The sequence below is a fragment of the Perognathus longimembris genome, chromosome 2, assembly GCF_023159225.1.
Source record: "Perognathus longimembris pacificus isolate PPM17 chromosome 2, ASM2315922v1, whole genome shotgun sequence".
NCBI classification, from domain to species: Eukaryota; Metazoa; Chordata; class Mammalia; order Rodentia; family Heteromyidae; genus Perognathus; species Perognathus longimembris.
The window spans coordinates 153,671,458-153,689,984 of NC_063162.1; the positions used below are offsets into that span (position 1 = coordinate 153,671,458).

The 18,527-nt window shown below is 45.6% G+C and overlaps 1 protein-coding gene and 1 long non-coding RNA gene across 7 annotated transcripts in view; one reads left to right on the top strand and one right to left on the bottom strand.

Moving 5' to 3' along the window:
- The window catches only part of Dnajb6 (DnaJ heat shock protein family (Hsp40) member B6), a 74,006-nt gene that overhangs the window by 26,203 nt on the left and 29,276 nt on the right, over window positions 1–18,527 (top strand). For 3 of the 6 annotated variants that reach the window (XM_048340541.1, XM_048340539.1, XM_048340543.1), the window contains 3 exons: window positions 10,652–10,783; window positions 13,933–14,077; window positions 14,497–14,567. In XM_048340541.1, coding sequence (XP_048196498.1) covers window positions 10,652–10,783; window positions 13,933–14,077; window positions 14,497–14,567 — 348 coding nt within the window. Of the gene's footprint in view, window positions 1–1,658; window positions 1,764–3,312; window positions 3,746–10,651; window positions 10,784–13,932; window positions 14,078–14,496; window positions 15,263–18,527 lie in introns of those variants that run through there. The other 3 variants (XM_048340542.1, XM_048340545.1, XM_048340544.1) reach the window with 3 other exon arrangements.
- LOC125347359 lies at window positions 263–10,316 on the bottom strand. The gene is made up of 3 exons (XR_007210153.1): window positions 10,197–10,316; window positions 3,652–3,657; window positions 263–275 (listed from the first exon to the last, which is right to left on the bottom strand). It is a non-coding gene; the product is annotated as an uncharacterized LOC125347359 (long non-coding RNA).

Consider the following 18,527-nt stretch of genomic DNA (forward strand, 5'->3'; position numbering starts at 1 on the left):
CAACCTTATTGAGGGAGGGAAGGACAGCTCATTAATAGCTTGTTCATGGACACATGAAAAGCCAAAAAGAATCAGCAGGAAAATGTTTGCTGTGGGACACGGTGAGCCTTGGTCTTTTCCTAGCTACAAATGGGCATGATTTACTGTTGCCATGGGCACCGTATGCATTGAGAGGCCTCTCTGTGAGGACAGGTAGTGATGTTCATTAAGCGTCTCACCACTTATGCCCTCCATGTACTTCTGATGAAGGATACTTGTAACATAGATAAACAGAACTACATTTGTGTCTGTTACTGTTTGCTTGCCATAGGCAATAGTTTGTGAGGAAAATGAACAATTAAAGAACTGTTTTGTTCTGGTCCTAGGGCTTGAACTCAGGACCTGGACGCTGTCCTTTAGCATTTTTACTCAAGGCTGGCACTCTACTACTGCTTGAGCCACAGTCCCACCTCTAGCTCTTTGATGGTTAATTGGAAGTAAAAATGTCACTGATTTTACTGGGCTGGCTTTGGATGGTGATCCTCAAATCTCAAGCTGCCTGTGTAGCAAGGATTAGGCATGATGGTACTTGGCCAAAAATGAACAATTTTGATTTCTCTTCAAAATATTTTAGTAAACCCTGCATGGGCTGTTTGGAGGCAAGGCTGTGTGGGGTGGTTTTACATCCAGTTTTCTGATGCCATGAGTGTCTTGGTGGCCAGATTAGGAAACAGCATCCTTCCTGGCTTAAGTTATAGTTCTGGTGTACACAAGATGAAGTGGGCTGATTTCTGCAGCGAAAGATGTCAGGCGCACCCTAAAACTTTATCTTACATGATTCAAGAAGTTGGAAGTAGAGGTTTGGTAGATTGCTAGCCTTGAACAGAAAAGTAAAGCAGGAGTGAGAAATCCCAGTATCCTGGCACCCTGCCGTCCCCCCCCCCCCCCCCCCAGAAGTCAGTGTGGCGGTGTATCACCGTGAATCCCAGCCCTTGGGGGGCAGGAGGATGGTGAGTTGGGGGCCAGTCTGGACTACATAATATTTCCCTGCCTCTACTGCCCGTTCCTACCCCTCCCTCCCCTCCTCATTCTCTTTGTGCCAGTCCTGGGGCTTGAATTCAGGGCCTAGGGGCTGTCCCTGAGCGTCTTTTGCTCAAGGCTACCACTCTACCACTTGAGCCACAGCATCATTTCCAGCCTTTTCTGTTTAAGGATTCAAACCAAGGACTTCGTGCATGCCAGGCAAGCACTGTACCACCAAGCCACCTTCCTAGCCGCGCCCTTTCACGGCTCCAGTGGGGCAGAGGTTGGGAAAGAATGAAGGTTAGTGATAGAACACTAGTCCCTCTCTACCACCAATCCCCAAGCATGTGAAAGGGAAATGGTTATTTCAGTGATGCCTTTTATAGCGAGGATTTGTTTTCTTGGGAAAATGAACTTGACATGCCAAAGTTCTCCGTGAGAAATGATTTTCCTATAAATAATTTTTGTATGATTATACCAAGGGATAAGAATGTACAATAAGTTTGTGAATGAGTAAATTTGCCTTCTCCTCCAGAGACCCTAGGCTACCGAAACTGCTCTTGTGCTCCATCTCAGGTGGACTGCTCAGATGTAAAGCAGGCCTGCCAGCAGCCCTGAGACGGGAGGTGTGATACTAACGCATTCCATTCTTGTAGGTGTTCTGGGGGACTTCCATTTTCAGGCTGTAAGGATTTACTCGCAGGAAAAGAAGCTGCTTCACGGCTACTACCTGTATGAAGTGACTGTGCAGCCCGCTGGCGGTATGTGTAGTGTAGGGCGGAGCCCAGCTTGCCTGGCTGGGGGCCTGGCGATGGTTAGTAGCACAACCTAGTGACAGTGTCCATTGCTTGTAGGAAATTATTTTTCAGTCCTAGTTTTTCTCCTCAATTTTGGCTTTCAGAGAAATAGCTCAAAAGATGGCTGGGCTCAGATACTTAGATCCCAGATACTTAGGAGGCACAGAAGCAGGAGGGTTGTGAGTTTGTAGCTGCACTTTGAAACACTTGTCAGTTCTAGAGCCCTTTGGGGATTTCACAGCCTGTTCCTGAGGTGGTGGCAGTTAGGGAAAGTTGTGCCTGGGGTCTTGATGGCAGAACCCCTCAGTACCCACCCCACAGGCAGCAGCTCTCCCAGGAAGTGGGGGAGAGCTGGGTTTGGAAGGAGCTCTAAAATGAGACTGTACTCCAGACCACAGCCAGTGGGCACATGGAAGTACACCCATCAGAATATTGGGTATGTAGAGGGTGTTCTGATTTGGATTAGGGTGGTCGCTTCATCTCAGGATACCACCATGACTGGTGTTCTACAATAGACAAATTCCTGATAATTGTTCTTTTTTCTTGGGAGTGGGGTGAGACAGTGGATTCTCTTTTTTTTTTTTTTGTCCAGTCCTGGGCCTTGGACTCAGGGCCTGAGCACTGTCCCTGGCTTCTTCCCGCTCAAGGCTAGCACTCTGCCACTTGAGCCACAGCGCCCCTTCTGGCCGTTTTCTGTATATGTGGTGCTGGGGAATCGAACCTAGGGCCTCGTGTATCCGAGGCAGGCACTCTTGCCACTAGGCTATATCCCCAGCCCGAGACAGTGGATTCTTAAACTTGAGACTCTTAGTGGGTCCATGTCGTCCCCCCCACCCAAATATAAAAAAAAGCTGATGCCCTACTACTTAAGCCATACCTCTACTTCTAACTTTTTTGCTAATTAGTTGGAGATGAATTTCTTGGATTTGTCTCCCTGGGCTGACTTTGAACCTTGGCCTACAGGTAATAGCCTTCTGAATAGCTAGGAATGTAAGAGTGACCCCACTGGCACCTGGCTAACAGCCTTTCCATCCCTTTAGAGTCAGGGGCAGAAGTATTTAGAAACTGCCTGGGTGTAAGCACCCCTCTCCTCCACTCTGGTCCTAGGCATTGTCCCTGAGCTCCTTTTTGCTCAAGGCTTCCACTGTTATCACTCCAGCCACAGCTCATTTCTGACTTTGTTAGGGCAGTTAATTGGAGATAAGTCTCAGGAGCTTTCCCTCCTGAGCTGACTTTAAACCATGACCTGTGGTGCACAGATCCAGGCCCCCCCCCCCTTCCTTTTTTTTTTTTGGAAAGCCAAAACAACTTTGACTGTTGTTCCAAAGAGCCTTTTCATTTTAACACTTGAGAGTTTGTTTTTTCCTTCACGGGAGTATCAGTCCTGTGAACTTTGAAGGAAACAACCAGCTCAGCAGTGGCGAGGCCACAGGGCATGGAGTTTGGGGAGGAGGAGTGATGTGTGGAGGGTGAAAATGGCGTGCTGTAGTGAGTCAGTCATTTTACTTCCCAGGGCTCGAGGAAATGGCCAGTGAGGACTTGGAGCCTAGTGAAGAACTAGACCAGCCCTGGTTTGAGGAGACAGGAGAAGACACCCCAAGTGAAGAGAGCAGTGAGGTTTTGGATGTGATATCCAGTGAGGAACTGGACCTCTTTAGTGAAGAGGAGCCAAGCGAAGGCTATAGCTGGGCCCAGGGTGAACTTCTCAGTGAGGACTTGGACCTCATATCCAGCGAGGAGGAAGCCAGTCCCTGGGACCTGGAGGAGGAACTGCTCAGCGAGGAGGAGTTTGAGGAGCTGCTGAGCGAGGAGGAGCACAGTGGGCCGGAGCCGGAGCTGCTGCTTGTTCAACAATAAACTGTGAAAGGAACTACCCTCAGTCTCTTTTATGAGATAAAGTTTAGTTTGCCCAATGTTGATCTAGAATAAAGAAGTTTATTCTGTCACCTCAGTGCTGTCCTGAGTCAGTCAGATAAGCTTAGCTGCCTTGTAATTGAAGGAGCCAGCGGATGCGGGTCACCCAGTAGGCTGTCGTCTCTCAGAAGGCGCAGCTAAAGGCCCTCAAGTGTTTTGGTCTCTACTTTTTTTTTTCTTTTGCCAGTCCTGGGGCTTGGACTCAGGGCCTGAGCACTGTCCTTGGTTTCTTTCTGCTCAAGGCTAGCACTCTACCACTTGAGCCACCGTGCCACTTCTGGGCTTTTCTGTATATGTGGTGCTGAGGAATTGAACCCATGGCTTCATGTATACGAGGCGAGCACTCTACCACTAGGCCACATTCCCAGCCCTGTCTCTTGAATTTTTTAGGGCTCAATAACCAAGTGCCATGCATTGGATGGTTTAACATCCTCTCCTGTGCTGCATGTCCAGACCAGCCCAGGATCAAGATGCTGACTGGGCCAATGAAGGATCTGTCCCAGGCTATCTCCAGCTGATGGAGTCCGCACACAGACCTGGGCTCTAGGTGGTTTTCTTCTTCTCCCTGTGTCATCACATGGTCTCCTGGCTGTGCGGGAGCCACCAGTTCGATCTCTGGATTGGGGTTCATGCCAGTGACCTCAGGTTACCTTTGTCATCTGCGCAGACATTTATTCATAAGTGGACACACCTACCTGGGAGGAAGGAGCACTCCAGCCTGTTTCTGCAGGGCCTCCATGAACCTGTAATAGTCTTCTTCAGAGGCTTGGGATTCTGTCTTAGAAGCTAGTAAGAGTGGAGAGAAGGAAGAGCAAAACCTTATAACCACATACAAAGAAGAATTGGAAATTACAAAGGTGTCAATAAGGAGATGGAAGAGAGGCAAAGCAGATTTGTTTAATCCTACATGTGGCCCCGCACTGTGTCCTGCACTGTCAGGGACAATGTAGCTGTGGCAGCCTCCTGGTGAGCATCCCCAATTTAAGGACAGTGCCACCTGCCTCCTTCCCAAACACACAGGAAATGCAGGCTTCAAGTACAGATGGAAAAACACGTTAGGCCCAGTGCTGGGGTGGTGGTTCATGTTTGTGACTAGCAGCTAGGTACCTGCAGGGAAGTTCTGGAGTCTCTTCAGTTAAGCACCAAAAAGCTGGAAGTGGAGGAATCGTTTAAGTGGTGGAACACCAGCCTTGAGTGGAACAGTAAAGCACCCATGCCCTGATTTGAAGCCACAGTATTGGCGCGTGCACACATACACCAAGCTAGATTGGCTTCCAACTAAAGTCACTAAAATGAATGTTTCCTGTAGTCATTGGAGCTTGAGCAAAGCTGTGCCCTGTCTCAAGGATGTTTTCTACTGCTCCGTGGAGTGTCAGGCGATCCCCCCACAGTTTACATGGGGTGTATACTTTGTGACATGTGCTCTGAGATCTGGGGCAAGTTAGAAAATGCTGGACTTTAACTTGGCATCCCCATTTCAGGAGAATTCTAAGTGATCTTCAGCTTTTCATTGTGTTCTGAGAGATTCTACACTGAATTTCCTCTGCCTCATCAGTCAGGAGAAAGGTGATTCTGAAGATTTCTATGTTTTTAATCTTTAATCTTTTTAATCTTAAGCTGTATAAAGGAGCTACCATTTAATGAAGCAGCTCATGAGTACAATGTCTTGATCAATGGAGCCCCTTGAAACATTCTCACCCACTCTTCCCCTAAGCACCTACATTCTTAGTGCTCTTCCATGTACCTCCAGAGAAGGTAAACAGGTTAAGTGTTGTGTGAGGGGGCTGATGGGAAGGAGGGCGGGTCTTAGATCAGGGGTAGAGAGAACTCCACAGGAGGAACACTGTTGCTGTCGTGCTTACTCCTGGGAAGAAGTAGGCTGTCCAGCAATGAGGACTTCTTGTCTACAGGGCTCCTTGTACAAAAACCGGCAGACCCCGGGCTCTGTAACAGATGACCTCTAGAAGTTAAAAATGATGTAACAGGTACTTCTCATGCTCTGCCTAGACCAGGCCTCTTCCCTGGTGTGGTCCAGGGAGAGGAGACCCAGGAAGCCAGATCTGAGTGGGCCTGCAGCGAACCTCTAATAGTCACGGTAGCCACTGCTTTGTTTACCTGCTTCCCTTGCTACAGATTGTACATTTTACTTGTGAGGATGCAAGCAATGCCTGTTTAGAAAATGCAGTTGTAGTCCTGGGAGATGGAGCTGCCCATGCCTGTCCAGCTTGATGTGGGTCTCAGTGTCCCTGGCAGTTACCACTGTTGTTGATTGGGACAGGGTCTCAGTAAGTTGCCCAGGCCGAGTTGGTCAGAATGCAGGGCACTCCTGCCCTTAGCCTCCCTAGTGGTGTGATACAGGCGTGTACTGCCATGCCAAGCATGAATAGTTTTTGAACCTGTGAAGAGGGAGTGTTTCCTGTGTTTGAAATTCCCACGGTCCCCTAGGCTTTTTGTCGGGTGTGGTTCTGGTGTCTCGGGTCCTCCTGTCCCCGTGGTGGTGTGCCCTGGGGACTGCCACAGGAGAGGAGCGGTTGGGCCTGAAGCCACGCAGGCTTCACACTTCTTGTCAGGGGACCAGTGTGGGACCGCCCTGAAGAGGGTGGATATACTTCGCTCCTGCGCCTCCATAGGTGTGGAGCTTAAGAATGCGTCTTAATGATCATATTTGTTTTCTTTGAGCTTTATATATTATACGTGTATGTTTTGCGCGAGTTTTAGCTCTTAAGTTTGACATCATTACAGTTAATTACTTTAGTCTTGCTGATATTCTGAACTGGGATTAGTATTCATCAGAGACTAGCAAGCTTATTAATTGGGGGGTGGGGGCTGCTGCTGGTCCTGGGGCTTGAATTCAGGGCCTGGGCACTGTCACACCTTAGCCTTTTGAAAACTCAAGGCTAGCATTCTACCACTCGAACCACAGGTCCATTTTGGTTTTTTGGTATTTAACCTGGAGATACGGGCCTCAGGGATTTTCCTGCCCTTGCTGGCTTCAAACCATGATCCTCAGATCTCAGCTTCCTGAGTAGCTGTGATTATAGGTGTGAGCCAATATTGCCATACAAGCTTAAATTTTAAAGAAGCTTTTGAGCTGGACATTGGTTAATCCTAGCTACTTCGGAGGCTGAGATCTGAGGATCAAGGTTCTTTCTAAGCCAGTTCTAGCAGGCAAATCTGTGAGACACTTATCTATAAATAAAGTTGGGGCTCAAGTGGTGGAGTGCCAGTCTCACACAGTAAAGAAGCATTTGATACAGTGACTGGGATATTGAAAGGAACGAGTTAAATAAAAATAATAGCCATCCCCTGGGAGAATAATACCTGTATCTCAGGATCGAGCTTGCCTAGTGATTCCTGTGAAAGGATTTTTCACTCACAAGTTACCAGAGCTGGTGAATAGGGCCTGTAGCACCTTTGTGCAGCTGTGTTGTGGAGCTGTCAGGCTGGAGAGTTAGCTTCCCAGATGGGCTGTATGATGTTTGTTACTGTATTCACCGCAGTGCTATTTTCAACCAGACACTCCCGGGTTCCTGCTTGACTAAAACTATATTTGGCCACCACGTGGCCTAAGGAAGTGACACATGAAGGGAACCAGTCGGCTGGGAGCCTGCTTGCATTCTGTATAACCCGTCTTCATCTCTAGGTGAAAATGGAAGGAGGGCCATAATTCTGCCTCGTGTGAGTGCTGCAGTTGTACTGCAGGTAGCCGGCTGCGTGCTTTATAGCGCGCTGTCCTCCTCCCATTGGAGATAACGTTTGCAATGAGTCACTGTCGTAGCGTGAGGCCTGAGGCTCATGCTACATGGTGAGAGAAGGAAGACACGAAAGAGCCTGACCCAAGTACGCACATGTTCATGTACAAGCATTCCGGAAGCGAGGGGAAACACGGATGAGGCACAGTCCTTTGCACAGCTGGCAGTGTGGTCAGCTAGTGGGTGTGATTCAGGGTCCTCTCCATTACCTGTCTGCGTGCCCTGTGCCTTCAGCTGTACCCTGTGGCTTGAAAGAAGTGCTCTCACTCGGGTTATGTGAAATATCTCCCTGAGTTTTATTTCTATTAACAGCATTTTTATTATTATTTTATTTATTTTATTAACAGGGTCTTGATCATTACAGTTTATTTCTAAAATATACCCCCCCTTTAAAAAAATGTATGTGTGATGTGGGGTTGAATGAAGCCTGAGATTCTTGATAGTCGGAGTCAATCTCTGAGCCCCGTTTGTCCTTTTTAAACAGAAAAAGAAACCTGGTTTATATAGGAATGGAAAAAAGAAGGGACAGGTCAGTTTGTTTTTTTTGTTTTTTTTTTTTTCTTCTTCTTGCTTGGGTTGGCTTAGAGCCTTGATCCTTAGCCTCGTGACTAGCTAGGGATTACTGGCATAAGACCTCAGTGCCTGGTCTTTAGAATAATCGCTGTAACAGTGATGAAGGGGATGTTGTAGGAAGATATAACAATTATCTTTTTCTTTTATTTCTTTTTGGAGTAGTCATGGGGTTTGAACTCAGGGCCTGGGTATTGTCCCTGAGCTCTTTTGCTCAAGGCTGGCGCTCTACTACTTGAGCCACAGCACCATTTCTGGCTTTTTTTGAGGTAGTTCATTGGAAATAAGAGTCTCACAGACTTCATGCCTGGATTGGCTTCGAACTGGGATTCTCACCTCTCAGCCTCCTGAGTAGCTAGGATTATAAGACATGGGCCACTGAATTATATTTTTCATTGTGAAGTTTTAGAGTGTACAGAAGAATGACTTGATTAGAATTTTATTTTGGATAATAAGGCTAACCATGCTTTTTTTTGGAGTTTAGCCTACAACAGAAGGATTACGTAGTAAATTTTAATTGTAATCCTTAATTTTGGTAGACATTTCATATACCAGTTTCTGTATTTGGTTTGCTTTTGGTGTGGTTTGAGACACTGTCCACCCTGGCCTAGAATTCTAGATCTTCTTGCTTCATATTCCCAAATAAATACTGTGATTAGACACATTTGCTGTTATATATGGCTTCTTTCATTCCTTCCGCTTCCTGTCCCCTCATTGTTCTTCCCCCCCCCCCCTTCTCTTTGTATTTGGTTTCATTGATGGGTTTATCACTTGAGTGACAGTCCCAGCTCCTTTCCTTTTTCTTTTTTGGTCGGTCGTGGGGATTGAACCCTGGGCCTGGGCACTGTCCCTAAGCTCTTCAACTCAAGGCTAGCACTCTACCACTTGAGCCACAGCGCCACTTCTAGTTTTTTAGTGGTTTATTGGAGTCTCACGGACTTTATTCCCCTGGCTCCTCAGGTCTCCGCCTCCTGTGTAGCTAGGATTACAGGTGTGAGCCACTGGTGCCTGCCATTTTCCGTATGTAAGAAATCTTCATTTTGAAGTAGCTCATAAGCCTACCCAGCTCTGGAAGTGAGGGTTAGTTAGGGTTGGACTTGTTGGTCACCATAGCAGTTCTCTCTCGGGTGTGTGTGTGTGTGTGTCTGTCTGTCTGTCTGTCTGTCTGTCTCTCGATAAAAAGATGGATTTATTGGGGAAGTAAAAATTGAACTGACCGGCCAGCGTCGCAGAGCAGTTCTCTTTATCTGTCTTCTCCTTGCATTGCCATTGCCACTTTGCATGGGATTGAGCTGGAGGCTGTCTACGCCCTGTTGCTGTTCATACCACTTTCTCCTCCCACCTTCCAGCACTTGGAAGGTAGCTGCTGTACCTGCTGGCATTTCAAGCCTGTTTTTTAAATTCTACTTTAAGCAGAGCAAGTTCGGAGTCCTCTTGGATAGGGCAAGCATAGGATGTGCCTCTGTTCTGATTCCAGGTTCCAGCCTTCCTGGACCCTCTCTCAGCCTCTGCCTTCCTCAGAGCCATTGAAGGCTTTAGCCAGAGTCTGTTCCCTTTCTAACATCTGACCCTGGGCACAGGCTTTCTTGGGGGCCTCTGCCTCACGTGGCAGCTTTGTTGTGCTAGTGCTGCGTGTGGTTGTGTCCGTGCTATTATTTCCTGAATCCATGCTTAGCAGTTCCCAGGTTGGGCTACTTTTTCCCTCCGGCTCAGTGGCTTCCTGTAGTATACCGATTTGTTATTCTTACGTCCTGACTTCTCTTTCTCCTGTATGTCCCAATGTAAGCATGATTTCTGTATTTTATTCCTCAATTTTTTCATTTTCCTGGACAAAAAAAAAAAATCACAATGAACCCAGATAGAGTAAAAAACAACAACAACAACCCAACCTAGTATGTATAAATTGTGCCTCGTGGGGCTTGAACTTGGGGCCTGGGCACTCTTCCTGAGCTTTTTCACTCAAGGTTAGCATACTCATCATTTTGAGCTACAGCTTCACATCTGATTTCTGGTGGTTAATTGGATATAAGAGTCTCATGGACTTCCCTACTGTAATTAGCTTTGAACCTTGATCCTCAGAGCTTAGCCTCCTGAGTAGCAAGAATTACAGGCGTGAGCCACCAGTGCTTGGCAAATTCTGTTAGGAAAAAAAAAAAACAACTCACTGCTAATATTTTTAAAATTAAAATACTATGTTTAATTAAATGCTTTGAGTCATTGCTGACCTTAATTTCAGGAGCATTTTAGTGTTTTAGTGACAATGTTAACACCTGCTTTTGTCTGAAAGTATAATATATATCTGTCAGTTATTCAGATTTGACTCCCAACTGAGCCTTAAAGGAAAGATTAAGAATTCTATGTGTCCTTGTCTCTGTGTGTACACCTGTACATGTAATGCTGTTTATTTTCCCCCTTATTGTGGAAGGGAGGAAATGAGAAAAAGAGGGAACATAATGCTGTTTTTAGTTAAAGTATTCATTGAGATGGTTTGGCTCTGTTACTTGGTGATGACTTGATTTGTTCCCAAGGAAAAAGATGTTACAAGGCATTCTTCCTTCTCCCATGCGAAAAAATATGAATAAAACTTTTATAGCACCCATTTCTGTTTGTTTCTAGAAGACCCGTTTGATGACTTTTTTGGGAACCGAAGGGGTCCTCGAGGAAGCAGAAACCGAGGAGCAGGCTCGTTTTTCTCTGCCTTCAGTGGATTTCCATCATTTGGAGGGGGATTTCCTTCATTTGATGCAGGTATTTAAAATCTTGGATTCAATCTTGTTCATACAAACAGAAATTGGTTGCTGATGGTAGACTATCCTTTGAGTTGGAGTAGTTTGGAGTACGTGCATTACTTTGGTCTATATTTACTTCCCATTTTCCCCAAGAATGGTAGCTTACTAATAAAGAACAATATTGAGCCAGGTGTTGGTGGCTCATATCTGTGATCTTAACCACTCAGGATCTGAGAATTGAGGTTAAAGCCAGCCTGAGCAGGAAAGTAAGTCCACGAATGAGATTCTCTCTTCTTTTTTCCCCCCTTGCCAGTCCCTGAGTTTAAACTCAGAGCCTGGGTGCTGTCCCTGAGCTCTTTTGCTCTTGGCTAGCACTCTGCTATTGGGAGCTACAGTTCCTCTTTGGTTTTGTGGTGGAGATAAGACTCTCCCTGACTTTCCTGCCCAGTTTGCCTTTGCACTGTTATCCTCAGATCTTAGTCTCTTGAGTAGCTAGGATTAGACACATGATCCACTGGCGCTCAGCTTGTTGGTAAGATTCTCTCCAATTCACCACCAAAAAGACAAGTGATAAAGTGCTGGTGGAGGTGGGGGGTGGGGAAGAAAGAAGAAAAAGAAAGCTCAGAGATAGTGCCCAGGCCCTGAGTTCAAGCCCCAGGGAACCCAAAAACAAAATATTTTATAAAATTCAGATAATAAACAATGATCTATTTAGTGAAATTGATGAGAGATTGTGGAGTTTCTGTCAGTTCTTTTTGGTCCGCATCTCTAGTGTTGCTTTTTGCCTATTATTTTAGAGATGGAGCTTTAACTTGTGTTTCATGCTTTCTTGGTTTGTTTGCTTACAGTTGGCACTCTGCTATGTAAGCCACCTCCCCACTAGTTAACGGGAGATGGAATCAAGGACTTTTATTCCCAAACTGGCCTTCGGTCCATGAGCTTCAGCTCCCACCCTTCTGAATAGCTAAGATTATAGGCGTAAGCCACTGGTGCCCAGATAAATGCAATTTTTAGTGTATTTCTGGTCAGTGAACACAGAATAAGCCCCTTCCTAGTACCTCACTAATGTGTCCTCATAGGCTCTTACCTCCTGTGGAGTCCCTCAGCCAGGGGCAGTTTATTAAGTGAGATAACATTCTCATAGGCAAAGTTGTGTGCACACACCATGGTATGATGGTGCTGTGACTGGTTTTAAGCCTTAGTGGTTACAATTGGGATGCTGTGTACACTTGGCTTGCAGACGATCCCCCTTAAGTCTTATGCCGTACTGTTTTTGTCTAGATAAGTAGTATACTTGTCCTTTTCCAGCAGATGCGTGTGCTCAAGACCATGTATTATGTTAAGCACATGCCAGGAGAGAGTGCCAGGGTGCTGGTCAAAATTTCAGGATACCGTGGTTCCTTATACGTGTAGTCCTTAGTTGCTCAGGAGTCTGAGATGGGAGAAAGAGTTCAAAGCCAACCAGCAGGGCAGCAGTCTTTGAGAGTCCATCTGTAATTGACCAACAAGGCGCACCAGACTTGAGTGTGGCTCAAGTGGTCTAGTGCCAGTCTTACAAGCCCTGGCACCATGTGCTCTTCCTCTCACTCCCATCATTTGTGTAACACTAGTACTTCATCTAACAAATGTGTGCTTAGCGACACGTGGCAGTGCACAGGAGAGTTCAGCCCAGCCTGCCCTGCAGGGAGACCCTGTCTTCAGCACAGCTCAAGTGTGAGGCATCCCTGCATCGTAGGGCTCAGGCTCACACTGTCCTGTGCAGCAAGTAGCCACTGAGCACGGAGATGGGGCTAGTCCATGTTGAGATGGCCTGGAACGGTGAAAGAAGGTTACTCTCTTTTTTTTTTGCCAGTCCTGGGGCTTGAACTCAGGGCCTGAACACTGTCCCTGGCTTCTTTGTGCTCAAGGCTAGCACTCTGCCACTTGAGTCACAGCGCCACTTCTGGCCTTTTCTGTGTCTGTTGTGCTGAGGAATTAAACCCAGGGCTTCATATATATGAGGCAAGCACTCTACCAGTAGGCCATATTCCCAGCCCCACTCTTCTTTTTTTTAAAGTCCTGGGGCTTGAACTCAGCTCCTGAGCGCTGTCCTGAGCTCTTCAGCTCAAGGCTGTTGCTCTACCACTTTGAGCCACAGCACCACTTGCGGTTTTCTGGTGGCTAATTGGAGAAAAGAGTCTCATGGACTTTCTGCCCGGGCCAGCTTTGAACTGTGTGTGATCCTCAGATCTCAGCCCTCTGAGTAGCCAGATTACAGGCATGAGTCACTGGTACCTGGCAATGTTCTCTAATTTTTAGTGAGGCTGTAAAATTAAGTCTGTAGCTTACATTTTATTTTCTTAGAGCGCCGTAGTCCTGGGCAGTTCAAATAATGTTCAGGAGCATGTGTTTTATTTATTTGTTTACATATTCATTCATTCATTTATTTGCTTGCTTGCTTGTCGGTCATGGGGCTTGAACTCAGGGCCTGAACACTGTCCCTGGCTTCTCTTTGCTCAAGGCTAGCACTCTGCCACTTGAGTCACAGCGCCACTTCCGGGCTTTTTCTGTGTATGTGGTGCTGAAGAATCAAACCCAGGGCTTCATGAATGCTAGGCAATCACTCTACCACTGGGCCACATTCCCAGCCCGTATGTTTTAATGTGACCATTTCAGAAATAGTAAAGAATTAGTCTCTTTTAACAAATCAATCTCCCTACGAGAGGGTTTCCTGTAGGTTTTTCGTGTTCAGTGTAATAGCTGCATAATTGAGGTCTATGATTTTTTTTGGGGGGAGAGGGCAATTAATTGCAGTACTCTGAAATTTTGTAATAGCTGAGCCTTTTGTTCCCTGTGGTACCATTGCGGGAGGGGTCATATAGTTAGATTGGTGTGTCTGTGGCAAAGTAGCTGTTAGTACACCACACAAAGATGCTCTCCATTGCCAAGCAGACAGTGCAGAGTGGGGAGGATCTTGGGTATGTTGGGCATGCCATTGAGGTCCAGCAGTGCATTCCTCAGAAGGGAAACAGCTGGTCACCGTGTTTCATGGTTTGAATCCAGAGGCTCCCTGTGCAGTTCCCCTGAGGTACTCTGCCTGCGTGGCTTATTCACATCAGACAGTTTACTAATACGTTTTGCTTTGATACTGGACCAAGTAACTTCTAATAATCTCTTGTTTCCTTGCAGGATTTACTTCCTTTGGGTCCCTGGGTCACGGAGGCCTGACTTCCTCCTTCTCTTCCACGTCATTTGGCGGTAGTGGGATGGGCAACTTCAAGTCTATATCAACTTCCACTAAAATAGTGAATGGCAGGAAAATAACTACAAAGAGGTACAGTGGTTCTCTGTATTTTTAGTAAGTCAGTGTAATTTTTCATTGGTGGTGTGTTTACTTTGTATGCTCCCCAGAACTGAAGTATATATTGTATGCTCACTTGTAAATTAACTTTTTGCTTTTTAGTATTTAGGTAACTGCTTACTTATTATTTTGAGCAATATTTCAATAAGTAATGATGGATACAAAGTTCCCCCAGTATTATGGTGAAGTGAAAGACTGTTAATAGTAAAACTCTACCTTTTTTTCCCTTTTCTCTTCTGTTCCTTTCCCTTCCAGTGTTCTCTTCCTCCTTCCCATCTCTTTTTCCCCTTTCCTTTGTGTGTACGATAACTCTAGGGCCTTTGACATTCTAGTCAATCATTCTACCCAGTTGAACTACACTCCCAGCCTGAAACATGAATTTTGTGTTACAGAATTGTTGAGAATGGTCAAGAAAGAGTAGAAGTTGAAGAAGACGGCCAGTTAAAGTCCTTGACAATAAATGGTAAGGAGCAGCTGCTACGCTTGGATAACAAGTAACTCAACGCACGCATTTAACAGAAAGGTTAAACAGTAACAAGCACCATTTGAGGATTAACAGGAACATTTTTTTGAAGATTTCAAACGAACTCGACTTTCAGTATAACTGTACCTAATCTAAAGTATTTATAAGCAGCTCATCGGAGCCTCTATTTGTCATAGACTTTTGAGTTTATTGTTGGGACCACACAATAGGACCATTTTTTTTGTCTTTAAAATTGTTGTAATCTCTGTGTGCACTTTGCTTTTTTATTAAACGTAATCCAAGGTGAGACCCGTGACTCTTGCGTAGAGCTAGGACAAGCTTGTACTCTAACACCAGCATGGATCTGCTTTCGTTGTGTTTGGAATGTGAGCCACCTAGTTCAGCCTGCTGTGAAGTTGACATTGCCAGGAGGAACCCGCTACAGAAACAATTCCAGTTTTCTTTGTTTTTGTTTTCAGTCATGAAAGATTTAATACATTAATGGTAATACATTTCTGGTTTATTATAAATTAAGGATGTTTTCTAGTTGTGCATGAATGCTGGCAACTTAGTAAGTTTTGACAACTGTTTAAATAATGTAATGTTAAGCTTAGGTTAAGAAAAAAACAAGTTGGTAAACTGGGTCTTTGTCATTGCTTTAAAAAAAGAAAATAAATGCGACTGTGTTTGGTGCATTCTTTCCTGCGTGGGGTGTCGTCGGTCTTCCTGTGTCTGTGTGGTTTTGTGCTGGGTTTCTCGAGCCACACCGATAGCCTGTCCTGTAATTGAGGTGGATGCCGAATGAAGTTACATATCTGGAGAGGATTGTGTTAGCAAATCACGGGGCATTTTAGTGTTGTATTGCTGTGGGGAGGGGATAAACAGTTCTAAAATGTTCCGTCTTGAGGATGTTGCAGTTTCCCAAGGAATGGGTGTACACTGAAGGATGGATAGCTAGCGTGCCTGGCATAGTCCTGGAATGATGGAGTAAGCAAAACAGAACGTTGTTTATTTTGTCTCTCTGTAGCACTTGTCATCCGCCTCATTGCTCCAGCTTACTTTTTCCTGTGGATTTTCTAAACTCCCACCCACAGTTCTTCCCTAATTGCTGGTATAGGTGTGGAGCTGGTGGGAATTTCTCATTGATCATTTAAAGAATCTGATGTACCATTCCTGAGAATTTGCAAAAGATTTTTTTTTTTTGGTGGGGGAGGGAAGAAGGGGAGGTCAGTTGTGGGGCTTGAACTCAGGACCTGTGGGCTAGCCCTGAACTAGCACTCTACTACCACTTAGAGCCGCAGCACCACTTTCTGGTTTTCTGGTGGGGTCATTGGAGATAAAAGTCTCCCTGACTTTCCTGCCCAGGCTGGCTTTGAACCGCAACCCTCAGATCTCATCTTTCTGAGTAGCTAGGATTATAGGCAGGAGCCACCAGCCCCCGGCTTGCAAAAGACTAAAGAAAACGCATAGGATCTTGAGAGAGAAGCACAGCAATCTGAAGCAGCTGAAGACAGCTGGACTAAGGACGGCAGTGCACGAGTGCTGTGCTGTGCTGGAAGTAGCCTGCTTGCAGCGCCCGAGCTTGGGGGTGGATGAGGTAGGTATGCCGTCCATCTCTTCCGTACCTTCTGCTGCATCGCTAGTTTTATCAGAAGGCCTGCTTTTGGTTATGCTACCAGCCACAATGGCTTTGTTACCGGATGAACCATTCAGGTAGATACCTGAGACTGTTGGATGTAAGTTTCTTATTAGTTGATAGGGATATCTTACATCATCTAGGGAGAAAGGCATGTCTTGTCTCTTCCAAAACAGTTGAAGTGGACCAATAATTTGCTACAGCTCTGGTTTCATACACTTGTTTGAATGCTGGGGTGTTGCAGATTGAGATCTTTTTTATTCTACTTGAGCTATAAGGAGTTCCCTGGGCTGGACATTTCAGCCAAAAGGTGCTTGACTGTGGTGAGCCCTTTTTGAGAGAAAAGCATATAGACTGCTCTTTGTCATTTGCTTTTGAGAAAATGACCGTTACCCTGTCTTTGCATTGATGTGACTTGTTATTGATTGAGCCAGGTAACTTGTTAAATCTGCTCGGTTGAAAGTTCAAAGCAGTAAGAAAGCAGCCTTGGTAAGGAATGAAAACTGTTTTTGTGCAGTGATATTATCAAACAGTAGCATTTCACTTAAATGACAGTTTTTTGTTTGTGGATTTTTGTTTTTTTTTTTGCTGGTCCTGGGGCTTTGGACTCAGGGTTTGAGCACTGTCCTTGAGCTTTTGCTCAAGCCTAGCACTCTACCACTTGAGCCACACAGTGCCACTTCAGCCTTTTCTGTTTATGTGGAACCCAGGGCTTCATGCATGCTAGGCAAGCACTCTGTCATTAAGCCACATTCCAGTGCAAATGACAGGTTTTGTATATTTAGGAATCCTTTTGCTTTGTGTACTAAAGGTCCCTTGGTGTAGTAACTGTTGGCCTGTGAGACTAAGACTGAAAGTTACTTGCCCGTGGTGGGCTCCTTTCTGCCCACACCCAAGCACTGGCCGGCCTCCTTCGTTGGGAGCCGGTCATTCTTGCTTTGTACCCTGTGGCCTAGTATGTCAGGGCCTCTTAAGTCTCCGTCCTGCTTTCTTCTCTGTGGTTCACACCCATTCTCCTTCCAGTTTGATTCAGTTCACTGAGATGGACGATGGTTCATGGTTCCTTGCAAGGTGCAAGTCTTAGTTTCTAGGTCTGGTTTTGTAGGTTCAGTCAGGTTCATGGCAGGAGAGTGAGCAGTGGCTATAATCATGGCTTATTATCTCGCTTCCAGGCAGACTACAGTAGTTGTCGGAGTTAGTCTAAGCATTGACTAACCGATGAAGGTCCTGCAGTGAGTTGTTTCTTCTTGCCTAGTAAAGGGTCCTGCATAATCTTGATTCCTACTAGGTAGCTGTCATTGTCTTTGTGGAGAATACTGGTCTTGTTTTGTCTTCACTTAGTATATAAGCAAACCTCTGGAATCTGGGTGAAGAAATGGAAAATCGCTGAAGATACTCAGATTACCCATGCTCCCCTGCACAGTGAGTCTGAACATTTTATAACTCGGGACCTCACAAGGCAGGCTTCATTATTGCCGTGAAAGTTACTGCTGTTCATATTAATACTTCTCACAGTATTGGTTCTAGTGTTAGAAATCAGGGCCTTATGATTGCTAGGCAGGCACTGTACCACTGGATCCCCCCAAATGAGATCTTATTTCATGTTGTGTCTTGATTCATGGTAAAGATAGGAACCATACTATATGTATCATCACATCTAAAATGTTTTATTTGGCCATTTCTGTTGAGCACATTGTGTCCCTTGGGACACAATGCGTTTTGGCCGCCATTTACTTTATTAAAAAAAAAATCAGGGCAAACAGCAGATCACATAGCTATGTCCCGTGGAGACTCCTCTTCCCCACGGGGGCTTGAACTCCCCAGGCCTAGGTGCTGTCCTAGAGCTTCTTTGCTCAAGGTTGGTGCTATGCTGCTTGAGCCACAGCTCCACTTCCAGTTCCTTGATGGTTATTAGAGTCACGGGCAGGAAAGGTTCCAGCAGATCTCAGGCTTCTGAATAGCCATTGTCCCTGGTGTGTGCCACCTCGGCCTGGCCACACAGTAATTAAATGCCCTACTGACTGTTAACTCCGCTTGTCAGCAACAGAGCTGCATAATGTGTGGAATTTGCAGGGTTTTAAAAAATTATTATTATTGCACTTGGTCAAAACTAGATGCAATAAATCGGTGCATAAAGTGGGTTTACTGTATAATCAGAATTATGTTGAAGGAGCCAGAAGTAATATTTGGCTTATTACCTCTGCAGTTGCTTCCAGGTTATACAATGATCCATAATTGGCCAGTACCGTTACAAGATGGAGGATGGTGTAGATTTGCATGCTTTGCTATGCTGTGGTCAAGAGTAGAGTTGAAGGAACTCCTGA